This window comes from Giraffa tippelskirchi, chromosome 12 (assembly GCF_054371585.1).
Source record: "Giraffa tippelskirchi isolate mGirTip1 chromosome 12, T2T-mGirTip1v1.2.pri, whole genome shotgun sequence".
In the NCBI taxonomy this organism is placed as follows: Eukaryota; Metazoa; Chordata; class Mammalia; order Artiodactyla; family Giraffidae; genus Giraffa; species Giraffa tippelskirchi.
Genome location: NC_137286.1, coordinates 46,562,724 through 46,576,958, shown reverse-complemented (window position 1 = coordinate 46,576,958; position 14,235 = coordinate 46,562,724). Strand labels below are relative to the sequence as shown.

At 49.5% G+C, this 14,235-nt stretch overlaps 1 protein-coding gene across 1 annotated transcript in view; it reads left to right on the top strand.

Moving 5' to 3' along the window:
- ACAN (aggrecan) overlaps window positions 1–14,235 on the top strand; it is a 68,649-nt gene that overhangs the window by 33,576 nt on the left and 20,838 nt on the right. The window contains 7 exon segments of the mRNA XM_081547209.1: window positions 277–404; window positions 688–981; window positions 3,539–3,943; window positions 6,169–6,343; window positions 7,148–7,275; window positions 8,347–8,640; window positions 11,286–11,501. Coding sequence (XP_081403335.1) covers window positions 277–404; window positions 688–981; window positions 3,539–3,943; window positions 6,169–6,343; window positions 7,148–7,275; window positions 8,347–8,640; window positions 11,286–11,501 — 1,640 coding nt within the window.

Sequence of the window (14,235 nt, the reverse complement as noted above, 5' to 3'; positions counted from 1 at the left end):
ACAGAAAAGGTTTGCAAGCCCCTGATATAACATGTTTGGTACCAATAAATATTCAGTAAAAGGAGCCACCTTCTGTCACCAAGAGTGATGAAAATATCTATCTCAATAAAGCTGGGCAAAAACTGTGGAAACAAGCAGCCCACAAATCTCAGCAGATCCCAGCAAACACATCAGTAAGTCACCACTTCCTCCCACAAGGGAGGAGGGTACAAGGGCACAGGTCACTGGCCCTCTCCAGCCCCCAAATGTCACATCCCTGCTTTGGGTTCCTGGCAGGTACCCCATCCACACTCCGAGGGAAGGTTGCTATGGAGACAAGGATGAGTTTCCCGGTGTGAGAACCTACGGCATCCGTGACACCAATGAAACCTATGATGTGTACTGCTTCGCGGAGGAGATGGAGGGTGAGGATGCCCCCTCCCCTCCCAAGAGCCCCCCGCCCATCCCCTTCTTCCTGCTGACTCTCGGGGTCATGTGGGCCTCCTCCTGGGCAGGGCGCTAATTCAGGATACCATACCCTACCTTGACACCCCTCCCAACCCCCCATCCTATCCCTGAAATACAGACATGTGGGACCAGGGTTTTGCCCAGTTAAAGACCAAACCCAGAGGAACCTGGGGATCTCCCTGGGCACTCAGGGCAGACGTGGGAAGGAGCTCCTTACCCTGCCGGCTGTGTCTTTTGCAGGCGAGGTCTTCTATGCAACATCCCCAGAGAAGTTCACCTTCCAGGAGGCGGCCAACGAGTGCCGGCGGCTGGGCGCCCGGCTGGCCACCACGGGCCAACTCTACCTGGCCTGGCAGGGCGGCATGGACATGTGCAGCGCCGGCTGGCTGGCTGACCGCAGCGTGCGATACCCCATCTCCAAGGCCCGGCCGAACTGCGGGGGCAACCTCCTGGGTGTGAGGACCGTCTACCTGCACGCCAACCAGACGGGCTACCCTGACCCTTCATCCCGCTACGACGCCATCTGCTACACAGGTATGAACGGGCTGGAGGCATTTCGGTGGGGGAGGTGCCACCGAAATGGGGACTCAGAGGATGAGATCTTAATATGGGGAGTTAGGTTTTACCTCCTTCAAGTGTCTACTGGGTACCCGAACCCCATGTCTTCAGTTCAGTTCAGTCGCTCAGTCGTGTCCGACTCTTTGCGACCCCATGAATTGCAGCACGCCAGGCCTCTCTGTTCATCACCAACTCCCGGAGTCCACCCAAACCCATGTCCATCGAGTTGGTGATGCCATCCAACCATTTCATCCTCTGTCGCCCCCTTCTCCTCCCGCCCCCAATCCTACCCAGCATCAGGGTCTTTTCCAATGAGTCAACCCTTCGCATGAGGTGGCCAAAGTATTGGAGTTTCAGCTTCAATATCAGACCTTCCAATGAACACCCAGGATTGATCTCCTTCAGGATGGATTGATTGGATCTCCTTGCAGTCCAAGGGACTCTCAAGAGTCTTCTCCAACACCACAGTTCAAAAGCATCAATTCTGCGGCGCTCAGCTTTCTTCATCGTCCAACTCTCACATCCATACATGACTACTGGAAAAACCATAGCCTTGACTAGATGGACTTTTGTTAGCAAAATAATGTCTCTGCTTTTAAATATGCCATCTAGGTTGGCCATAACCTTCCTTCCAAGGAGTAAGCGTCTTTTAATTTCATGGCTGCAGTCACCATCAGCAGTGATTCTGGAGCCCAAAAAAATAAAGTCTGACACTGTTTCCGCTGTTTCCCCATCTATTTCCCATGAAGTGATGGGACCAGATGCCATGATCTTAGTTTTCTGAACGTTGAGCTTTAAGCCAACTTTTTCACTCTCCTCTTTCACCTTCATCAAGAGGCTCTTTAGTTCTTCTTCACTTTCTGCCATAAGGGTGGTGTCATCCGCATATCTGAGGTTATTGATATTTCTCCCAGCAATCTTGATTCCAGCTTGTGCTTCTTCCAGCCCAGCGTTTCTCATGATGTACTCTGCATATAAGTTAAATAAGCAGGGTGACAATATACAGCCTTGATGTACTCCTTTTCCTATTTGGAACCAGTCTGTTGTTCCATGTCCAGTTCGAACTGTTGCTTCCTGACCTGCATACAGGTTTCTCAAGAGACAGGTCAGATGGTCTGGTATTCCCATCTCTTTCAGAATTTTCCACAGTTTATTGTGATCCACACAGTCAAAGGCTTTGGCATAGTCAATAAAGCAGACATAGATGTTTTTCTGGAACTCTCTTGCTTTTTCGATGATCCAGCAGATACTGGCAACTTGATCTCTGGTTCCTCTGCCTTTTCTAAAACCAGCTTGAACATCTGGAAGTTCACGGTTCACGTATTGCTGAAGCCTGGCTTGGAGAATTTTGAGCATTACTTTACTAGCATGTGAGATGAGTTAGCACCCCTTATTTTCATGGGTTTCTTGGGAAGCTAGAATCACTGCAGCCTGCAGTACCCAGTCCTATCTCATCAGCTCAGAACTAGAGGAAAACATGAGATTCAGAGGCTGTTTTCTCAAGTCTGAATCACATCCTTGCCACTCACTCCTGGGCAACTGTGGCAAAGTCAAGGCCCTGAGCCTTGACTCATCTTGACTCATCAACTTTCCTCATCTGTCTAATGGGAAGATGTGGGGCCTGACTTGAGACCATGCGCCACAGGAGGGCGCTGTGATATGCCCTTTTTTAAATTTTAAATGTATTTATTTTTTAATTGAAGGATAATTGCTCTACAGAATTGCGTTGCTTTCTGTCAAACAATCAGCCATAGGTATACATATATCCCCTCCCTCTTGAGCCTCCCTCCCACCTTCCTCCTCACAGTTGCTCTTTTTAATTGAATTCACTTCAAAAGGAGAGCCACAGTGTTACTTAAGAGTGGAAAAAAGGTTTTGACAAGGACTTTATTTTGAAAATTTAGACTAAAACTTTTAAAAATGTTTTTATCCTTTATTTTACACTGTCTAGGCTTATTTCTGCAAAAATAATTAGAATTACCCTAAAAGCTTCTCTTCACTTTTCAATATTCCCACCACCTTTTGCAGTTGCAGCATCCTCATGGATGCTCTCTTTATTAATTACTAAGTGACTCCTTTGTTCATGACTGAGGCAGGCAGTTCTCTCATGGCACTTTCATCAATTTCATGAGCTCTTACATTTTGGGGAAGATTTTTTTGTTTCTCTTTCTAATTGATTTACATTGTCCCATTGGTAGTTCTAACATCAGAGGGTCAGCAGGTGCTCACAAGATAGGTAAGGAAGCAACTGGCTGGCATTACTCAGGAAGGGATGTTGGAACAAGATGGTTTTAATAAACAGTGAGCTGATTGGTCAGGGTCTTGTGCTATGGTGACTGCATACTCTTGCAATCTAGGGCACCCTTATAATAAATACTCAAGCTGTTGAGGACTCCAGCAATGGGCCCGGCCAAGTGCCTGGCACACAGTAGGTACTTTCTTTTCTTAGCAGAGGAGAGGGGCATCTGATATTCATCTCCCCCAAGCCAGCCCCAGGCCAAGCGCTAATGCCTGTCTCTGCCCCCTGCCCCAGGTGAAGACTTTGTGGACATCCCAGAAGACTTTTTCGGGGTGGGCGGCGAGGAGGACATCACCATCCAGACGGTGACCTGGCCTGACGTGGAGCTGCCCCTGCCCCGAAACATCACCGAGGGTGAAGCCAGAGGCAGTGTGATCCTCACGGCGAAGCCCGAATTTGAAGTCTCCCCCACCACCCCGGAACCCGAGGAGCCTTTCACGTTTGTCCCTGAAGTGAGGGCCACTGCATTCCCCACGGAGGAGAACCGGACTGGAGAGGCCACCCGGCCCTGGGCCTTTCCCGGAGAGTCCACGCCCGGCCTGGGAGCCCCCACAGCCTTCACCAGCGAGGACCTCGTCGTGCAGGTGACCTTAGCCCCAGGTGCAACCGAGGTCCCTGGGCAGCCACGACTGCCAGGGGGTAAGTGTCCACCCCTCAAGGGGCTGCATCCAGGGCTAGGGGAAAGGGTTTGGTCTGGGGTCTTCTATGTGCAGTGCAGGAAGTGCTCAGTCACTCAGTCATGTCTGACTTTTTGTGACCCCATGGACTGTGCCTGCCAGGCTCCTCTATCTGTGGAATTCTTCAGGCAAGGATCCTGGAGTGGGTTGCCATTTCCTTTCTCCGGGGGATCTACCCGACCCAGGGAATCGAACCTGCATCTCCTGCACTGGCAGGCAGATTCTTTACCACTGAGCCACCGAGGTGGACATTCTTCTGTACTTTCAACTTCACCTGGGATGTGAGACAAGCCTCCCTCCTCTCAGACTCAGCTCTCCTCACTTCTGAAATAAGGAACAAAGGGGATGGGCCACACCAGTGATGCTCACACTCTTTTATGTACGTGTGGCTCTTTGTCACAAAGCATTTCCTTCAAGTGAAATCAGAGGTAAAAACCAGTGAATATATCAGCAGGTAGAAGTACAGGGCAAAGGAAAACCAGGGCTCTTCTGCCCACGGGCCCTCCTCTCCCCAACAGGCACTTCCGCAGAATAGAGCCGCTGAGCTTGGCTGCACTGGGTACCCTCAGGGCTTCTCATAGCACCGGCCCTCCAGAACAAGGGTCTGCAAACTGTGGTCCATGGACCAAACCTAGGCTTAGCCCATGTTCCATTTTTCTGTGGCCCATGAACTAAGAATTAAGAAGCTTTTTAAGTAGTTGAGGGGACATGTCCAAAGAAGAATACCATTTCGTGACATATTGTGAAAATTATATAAAACTCAAATTTTAATGTCCACAAATAAAGTTTGACTGGAATAAAGTCACACCCATTTGGTAACATGTTGTCTGTGGCCATTTAGGGCCGTTTAGGGCTATCAGGGTAGGATCAAGTAGATGTACAAAACCCATTTAGCTTACAAAGTCTGAAATGTGCTCTGTCAGGCTTTTTCCAGAAAACGTTTGCCACCTCGGTTCTGGGATGATGGTGTTTCAGGTGCTTAATACATGTCTTGATGGGGACTTCCCTGGTAGTCCAGTGGTTAAGACTCCGCACTTCCAATGAATGGGGCATGGGTTCAATCCCTGGTCAGGAAACTAAGATCCCACGTGCTGGGTGACCAAAACATAAATAAATACTTGGATAATTGGGATGTCACATCACATAGAACTTGGCTGGTTCCAAAACTCAAGTTCATGAATAGGAAAGACGTACTGGGGTGGCCTCCATCAGGACCTTGGTAGTATCTCCACCTGGGGGCAGAGCAGATGGACACCACCATCCACCGTCACTCCTGTGATGCCACCAAATAAGATGTCAGCCTGAATCACCCAGATAAATACAGTATGTTGAGAAGGAAGAATTGCTTAGAAGTTTGGGAGTAAGGCCAACAACAGCTGTGTCCCAGGGTTGGCTCAGGGCTGGAGAGACCCTCACTCCCTCCACATGGCCGCCACCCATAAAGGTGCCAATGGCTAGATGAGCATCTAACACAGGAAAGGACCAGAATGTGGGGGAGACTCTGATTGGGGATCCATCCGCAACTGGACATTAACTGGCCAGGCACCCAGGGAAGTGTCAAAAACCAATGTGTGTCCAGTTAAATGCAACGGAAGACGCAGAGTGAGTGGGGGTTCATGGACAGGCTGTGTCCTGTGCTCATCCCCAGACGTATACCCAGTGCACCCGCACAAACGCTTGCAGCCATTTTCAGGAGGACCACTTACCCCCTGAACCCGGGACTTCAGGCCAAGTGGAAGAAAGGCAGTGGTTTGATTGATCTGTTTGATTTCTTCTTTGTCCTTCTCTGAATTTTCCGAATGCTGTCCAGTGATCACTTATTCTTTTTATACTAAGAGCAAGTGCATTTGTTTTAAAGCGTCAGGGGACAAATGAGCAGCCTCGGAGTGAGGAACCCAGAATGAAGGGTTGGGGACACCCATGGTAGAAGGGTCCTAGAAGGCTTTCTCAGGAATGTGGATTTCAGGAACAGTTTGAACAAGCAGAGATTACCAGCTTGACAAGAAATCAGATGGGGAGTAGGAAAGGAAGGAGGAGATGAAAGGAGATCATTCCTCAAGGAGACAGGGCTCCTTCCACACCTGCAAGGCCTTGAGAACCAAGTACCATGGGCACTGGCATTGTGGCCCTTGGTCTATGCCCTGATCCTGACCTGTCTCACCTTCTCTCCCTCTCCTTCCCACCCAGGAGTCGTGTTCCACTACCGCCCGGGCTCCTCCCGCTACTCGCTGACCTTTGAGGAGGCCAAACAGGCCTGCTTGCGCACTGGGGCCGTCATCGCCTCGCCCGAGCAGCTCCAGGCCGCCTATGAAGCAGGCTACGAGCAGTGTGACGCCGGCTGGCTGCAGGACCAGACAGTCAGGTGACGGACGAGCTGGGCTCCCCTCCCCATCCAAACCCAACCGTGAGAGGTCAGGCTTGGAGAGCCTGAGCCTGAGGTACCCACCACCGAGTGGGCACCCACCACACTGTGTGCTTCGTTAATTAGTGGTTTCTGGCTGACCCCTTAATTTCTCCCCCAGAACCAAGACATATTCTGAGAGGGTGGGAATGGGCCCCAGGAGACATTATCTCCTTGCTCATTTCTCCTCAAGAAACATTGAGAGCTCCTTGTCAAGCCCCCCAGTCCGCCTCAGCCTGACCCTTCCATGCCGTGGGCTTTCTTCTGAAGCCAGGAATCCTTCAATGGCCCCTAGGCTGCCCCCTGCCCCAGCTGCACAGGGAACATGTTGCATGAGAGATTCCTTCCTGTTTTATTTTATTTTATTTTTAGCTGCACTGGGTCTTCGCTGCTGCTTGCGGACTTTCTCTAGTTGTGGCAAGTGGGGGCTATTCTCTAGTTACTGGTGCAGTCTTCTCATTGTGGTGGCTTCTCTCGTTGCATAGCATGGTCTCTAGGGTGCCCGGGCTTCAGTAGTTGCAGTGCATGGGCTCAGTAGTTGTGGCACATGGGCTTAGTTGCCCCACAGCAGGTGGGATCTTCCCAGACCAGGGATTGAACCCGTGTCCCCTGCACTGGCAGGCAGATTCTTAACCACTGGCGCACCAGGGAAGTCCTCCTTCCTGGTTTGAATCCTTCAGGAGACCTACCGGCCTCACCCTGGGGCCTCGCATCCCCAGTTTTCCAAAACAAGCTCTCATCTGCCCCTCCCACCCTCCCCTGCAGATACCCCATTGTGAGCCCGCGGACCCCCTGTGTGGGTGACAAGGACAGCAGCCCAGGGGTCCGGACCTACGGCGTGCGGCCACCATCAGAAACCTACGATGTCTACTGCTACGTGGACAGACTCGAGGGTACAGGCCCTGTCCTCACATTTCGGGCTGTGGATGGGCAAGGGGACTGATGTGGCGATACAGAGGAGGGGGAGTCACCATCCACCAGTCCCATTCTCACCTGGGCAGGCAGCCAGGAAAGGATCCTATTTAAGAAAGAAGGCCTTCCCAGTCCTTCTCTCAGGCCAGGCCCCTTGTCTGTCTCCCAAATGGTTCATGTGGATTCCTCAGCATTGCAGGGAAGCACTGGTTTCTTGAAAAAGCAATAAGTTCTATGGACAAATGAATTAATTTACTTATACCAGAAAATGTTATATGCACCTTCTGCCTCATCGAGAATCTCAATGCCCATGAGCAAATCAAAGGCTCTGAGAAGTCCTGCATTTAAAAAAAAAAAACAAACCTCTTCAACTCTGCTTAACCAAGCATCACCCAAGCTTAGTGAAATACAGACACTTGTTTGGTCTTATTTCTTATCATTTCAATTAAAATCAACAAATCACTGTCCCACTGAACCCAATCTTGGAAATGCTGATATTCTGAAGAGATTTCAACACTGCCACTCACTTGTTTGGGGACCTGGGCAAGTTACTTAACCGCTCTAGGCCTCAGTTTCCTCATCTATAAAATGGAGCTGATTAATGCTTATATCAGGGACTTCACTAGTATTAAATGAGATGTGCATGAAAAGTGCCTGGTGTAAGCAGGTGTTCAGTAAATATGAACTTCCTCTCCCCAGATCAGACACAGACCCCAGTATTGTTCTGGGTGTTGGAACTCCAACCCCTAAGAGTGGCCACAGGCCCCACTCCTTGAGTTCACAGGATACGGGTGCAGCCACAGGTCCATAGCATTCAGTGCTCCATGATTAAGTGCTGAGGTTTAAGGGAGCACGGGGTGCCCAGGAGTGCCTCTCTTAGACAGAAGAGGGGTGCCTAAGTGTGACTGGAGAATCCAGAGAGAAGGAAGAGAGGTTGTTCGCATGGAGAGTGACTAACTCGTCTCAGTGCAGCTGCCCTGCCCCTGGGGGAGCAGCGGCTGCTCTGGCCTTGGACACCGAGGCTCACACCTGCCACCTGCCTCTACCCCCAGGGGAGGTGTTCTTCGCTACACGCCTGGAGCAGTTCACCTTCCAGGAAGCCCAGGAGTTCTGTGAATCCCAAAACGCCACGCTGGCCACAACGGGCCAGCTCTACGCTGCCTGGAGCCGTGGTCTAGACAAGTGCTACGCGGGATGGCTGTCCGACGGCAGCCTCCGCTACCCCATCGTCACGCCAAGGCCCGCCTGCGGTGGCGACAAACCAGGCGTGAGAACCGTCTACCTCTACCCTAACCAGACGGGCCTCCTGGATCCACTGTCCCGGCACCACGCCTTCTGCTTCCGAGGTTTGTGTCCTCATCTCTCCTCCAGCCCCCCTCTGTCTCGGGGGTGACTCCCCCGGGCTCGTCCCTCCTGATCTCTGCCCATCCATCACAGCAAAGAAGAAAAAGTCAGTCCCTCTGGGCAGGGTGACCTTAGGCTTTGACTCCATGGCAAGTACATCCTTCTAATGTGCCCCCAGAGACACATAATAAGTAAGAACTTGGGCTCTAAAATCAGGCAGATCTGAATTTTAATTATGACTCTGCTGCTCTGTAGCTGTGTGACCTTGGGCAAGTCACTTAGTCTCTCTGTTTCTCTTTCTCTATAAAATAATGATATAATATTTCCTACCTCGAATTGTTGCTGAAAGGATTAACTGGGGTAGTGCATACAGAACACTCAGCATAGTATCTGGGAAATGGTAAATGCTCAGTAAATGTTAGCTTTGCAAATAAATAACACACGTATATGTTGTGTGTATGTGTGTATATAAGTATATATACAGTTTTGATTTGTACAGCCTGGTCAAACTTTCATCTGCTTCTAAATATTTCTGTGATGAGTTTAGTCAAATTATTCTTCACTAGAAGCACCAAAAATTCACATTTCTAACTGACCCATGCTGAGGACTCTATGCCATGTTATCAGAGTTCTGAGAGGGATGTCATCAACTCAGTGGGCATGGCCAAGGCCTGGCTGGGCTCTGATTGGATGAGTTCTTACAGGGTCCATCGGTCCAGATGCACTGCCCAGAATGTAGATTGTAGTACTGGCTTGTGCCATATTTTACATATTATACATCAAAACTCAGTATATTTATAACTTCCTGTGAATATGTAATTATTTCAAAATAAAGTTAATTTTTTAAAAAAATCCTCAAGGGACTTCCTTGGCAGTCCAGTAGATAAGACTTAGCCTTCCAATGCAGGGAGCATGGGTTCAATCCCTGGTCTGGGAGCTAGGATTCCACATGTCTTGTGGCCAAAAAAACAAAACAGAACAGAAACAATATTGTAACAAATTCAATAGAGACTTTTTAAATGGTCTAAATTAAAAAAAAAAAAAAAGGATCTTTAAAAAAACAAACAAACCTTGAACTTCCCAAAGTTCCCAAGACTTTCAGTGCTAAGTCGCTTTAGTCGTGTCCAACTCTTTTAGACCCTATGGACCATAGCCCACCAAGATCTTGTCTGTGGGATTCTCCAGGCAAGAATACTGGAGTGGGTTGCCATGCCCTCCTCCAGGGGATCTTCCTGACCCAGGAATCAAACCCATGTCTCTTATGTCTCCTGCATTAGCAGACGGGGTTCTTTACCATTAGCCCCACCTGGGAAGCCCCAGGGTCACCTTTTAAAACCTAATTCAAAGAAAGTTCAGTCTCACTCTGCCAGTCAAGAAAGCCAATCCCTTCCCAGAGGATTTGATGAGTCCCTTGCCCCAGCACCCCCTCCTTGCTCTGGACATCAGAAGCCAAGCCAATTAGCCTCCCAATAAATTCTCAGCCAAGCATCTCTACCATCCATCGCCGACCCTCTGTAGACTCAGCCTTTTATACATCTGCTGAGAAACCTGGCTTCCTTCCCGATCAAGCCCACTAAACCAGAACAGTTACTCCCAGTCAGTGAATCCTGCCTTCACCAGCCAGTGCTAAGATGGCTTCATGCATGTTAAATTGCACTCTCCTGATTTTGATCCAGACACACTTGGAACATAATTTCTGTCCCCAAGAAAGGCAGCATCATTGCAGTACTTAAGAGCTGTGCTGTGTGCTCAGTCGCTCAGTCATGTCCAACTCTTTTGCAACCCCATGGGCTGTAGCCTGTCAGGCTCCTCTGTCTATGGAATTCTGCAGGCAAGAATACTGGAGCAGGTTGCCATTTCCTCTTCCAGGGGATCTTCCTGACCCAAGGATCAAGCCCACATCTCTTGCATCTCCTGCATTAGCAGGTGGATTCTTTACCACTACACAACCTGGGAAGCCCCCGGCACCAGATACTTGGGCCCATAGACTAGATCTGTCACTTAGAAGCCACTGACCCTGGAAAAGTCACTTAACCTTAGTTTCCCTGTCTGTAAGTGAGATAATGTATCTCTCTCACATGGCTGTTGTGGGATAAAATGATTTTATCTAATTTTTAAATATTTGTTTATTTATTTGGCTGTGCTGGGTCTTAGTTACGGCATGCAGGATCTTTAGTTGTGACAGGAGGGATCTTTAGTTGCTCCATGCAAACTCTTAGTTGTAGGGTATGGGATCTGGTTTCCTAACCTGGAATTGAACCCAGGCTCCTGTATTGGGAGCACAGAGTCTCAGCCACTGGATCACCAGGGAAGTCCCCTAAGATGAGTTTATGCATTTATGCATCACACCTTTAAATAATGCCTGGCATGTATAATAGATTCTGCAAAAGAGGTGCCCCAGACCACCCTGAAATAAAGTGCTGATGGTGTGTGCATATTGATATAGTTGAAGCAAACAGCTCTTATTAATTAAAGACAAACATCATCTCACTGGACTGGGTGGGGATTGGAAGGCCAAGGACCAGCAAGATTTGTGCACTAGCCTGGCCCACCTCAAGGTCCCCTGGGTCCCCTGAAGAAGGGTCAGCCTGGGGTGGGTCACTGGTAAGAGGGAGCCCCCAGCCCTCACCACCCATATCCCCTTTAGGTGTTTCAGCGACACCCTCTCCAGGAGAAGAGGAGGGTAGCACACCCACACCCGGCCCTGAAGTGGAGGAATGGATCGTGACCCAAGTGGGGCCTGGCGTGGCTGCTGTGCCCGTCGGGGAGGAGACGACTGCAATCCCAGGCTTCACTGTTGAGCCAGAAAACAAGACGGAATGGGAACTTGCCTACACCCCAGCGGGCACCTTCCCACTACCAGGTCCGTCCGGGCTCTCCTGCACTTCCTGCTGCCTCCCTGGGCTAGGGTGTGGCCTGGATGGGGGGAGGAGAGGGTGTTCTCTCCCTGGGACCCATGCTCTGCTTCCCCAGCCCTGACCCCCAGCCCTGATGCTATCTAAGTGTGCTGCCGTGGGCAACTTCAGCCACCTCAGCAGGCATCTAGGACCAACTCCTCAGGGAGAAAAAAGGCAGCTTTGTTCATAAAACACACCTCTTCTCTCTCTCTCTCTCTCTCTCTCTCTTTCACTATTTCTCTCTCTGCACTCAATTATCTTCCAGCTACATGCCCCAAATGCCCAGCACTGTATCAACTGAAGGACTCTCACTTACTCTGTGCTCCTACATTCATACCCCTACTCCCTAACCTCTTAAAACTCTTGTGGGGGGAACTCCAACAGAGGGGAAAGGGCCTGGGAGGGGGTGGCTGTTGGCAGTCCCACTGTAATCTGTCTCCTTGTCTTGTTCCTCCTTCTGAGTCCTTTTTTTGGGCCAGGTGTCCCCAGTCAGAACTTCCTGAGCAACAGCTGTCATGATTAAATCACATGGGACTTGCTGGGATGAAATCCACAGACTCCAAACCCTATTGGAAAAAGTGTTTAGTAGGCATCAGGTTGGAGAAGGCAATGGTAACCCACTCCAGTGTTCTTGCCTGGAGAATCCCAGGGATGGGGGAGCCTGGTGGGTTGCTGTCTATGGGGTTGCACAGAGTCGGACACGACTGAAGCGACTTAGCAGCAGCAGCAGCAGCAGGCATCAGGTTTAGGAAATCCTGGCTTACAGAAACATTAATAGCACCCACCCCACAACCCCCGCCATTGCAGACCTTCTCAGAGCCTTGGATGAGCTAATATGCTCTGTAAAGCAGAGAAGGCAGTGTATTCAATGAGTCCCAAATGAATCTGACTACAGGGTCGGTTTTTTTTTTTGTGGAACATTTTTAACATGGCCCACTTTGGGTAAGGCTGAGTTATAGTGATGCATAGTAACCTGTGTGTACGTGGCAGAGTCAGTCTGCCCAGGGTCACATGCATTTGAAGATAGGAATATATCAAAGCTTCCCACTAATTCATCCGTCACTCAGTCAGTGCACAGTGCCCAGGCAATCTGGCTGCACCAAGTGCTCCTCTGGGTGCTGGAAATGCAAACCCAGGAGGTAAAGTTGCATCAGTGGAGTAAGTAGAATTTTCACTCAGAGACCTCACCCAGTAGTCATACCTGCTCCAGGCCCTTTCCTCACCCTTCACCAGGACAGGAAGAACTGAGTTCTTTTAGGCATGAGTGTGTGGGTTGGCACAGGACTCAGGCAGCCAGTAACAGAAGTTATTTATGGGAGGGGACACCAGTGGCCCCACAGAAATATTTCCCAATATTTCATCAGTTCCCTACCACCTCACTGATTTGAGCCATATGGAGAACCATCTCTACTGCTGTTAACTCTGGACCTTTTTCTTTAAATTGACTTGTTTTTGACAAAAAACCAAAAATGTAATGTCTGTAAGTGGCTATTTTCTGATTGGTGGTGTGTGCATATATTTATGTGTATGTGTATGCGTGTGGGGGACTTCCCTGGTGGTTCAGTGGTAAAGAAATTGTCTGCAATGCGGGAGACCTGGGTGTGAGTCCTGGGTCGGGAAGATCCCCTGGAGGAGGGCATGGCAACCCACTCCAGTATTCATGCCTGGAGAATCCCATGGACCGGGGAGTCTGGTGGGTTACAGTCTATGGGATTGCAAAGTGTCAGACACGACTGAAGTGACTGAATGTGCACGCACACATGTGTATGTGTGTTTAGATAGATAAATATCCACCTAAAATCCTCTTGCATGCATGCCACCACTGCTCCTGAGCTCCCCACCCTTATCCAGGATTCTCCTTTAAGTGAGAGTAGGCTGCGAGCCTGACCACTGGGACCCAGCACCCTCTGTGCTCAAGGTCTCTGCCTGGGAAATTAGCCCAAAAATACATGCAAGGTACAATCCCAGCTAGTTATTTTTCAATGCCAAAGGAAACAGGATAGAAAGGAAATAATGTAACCATAATTATTTAGAGTTATGGAATTTCTTTCTTTTCTCTCTCTCTTTTCCAAATCCTCTCTATTAGCCCTATTATGGCTCTCAGAACGGAAAAAGTTGATGTATTTTTGCAAACATCCCTCTTGGCCTCAGAGGGATGAGTTCTGGTGCACAATTCTCACTTACAAGGATTATCAGCATGGTCAGGATATTAAAATCATTATGCCATGTCTTGCCCCAAACATGAGGGCATAAATATTAAAACACATTGTGCCGTGTCCTGCCCCAGAATTCCTAAGTCATTGGAGCTAGGGAGGGACCTGAGAATCTGCTTTTCTGTCCATCTCCCAGCTGATGCAGTGCTGATGGTCCAAAGACCACACTTTAAAAATCATAGTTCTAGATAAATGAGGTGATAATGTAGAAGCACTTGAAAGAAGGTGACCTTGATTGCCTTCAGCGGCAGCCAGGCTCTCACATACTGTGTCTTGTGTGGGTGGCACCCCCTAGAGTCTCACAAAGCAGAGCCTGAGGGTGGTGGGGAGTTTCCTGGTCCCCATTCTCCCAAGTGTCTGTGCAAGGTTCCATTAGAAAATGTCTAGACACATCTCTGAGCTCTTGAGGAGAAAGTGTTACTGTGGAAGGAATGGAGTTCAGCTTCTCTGCATGAGCTTAAAATGGGGCAGAGTTACTAAATTCACA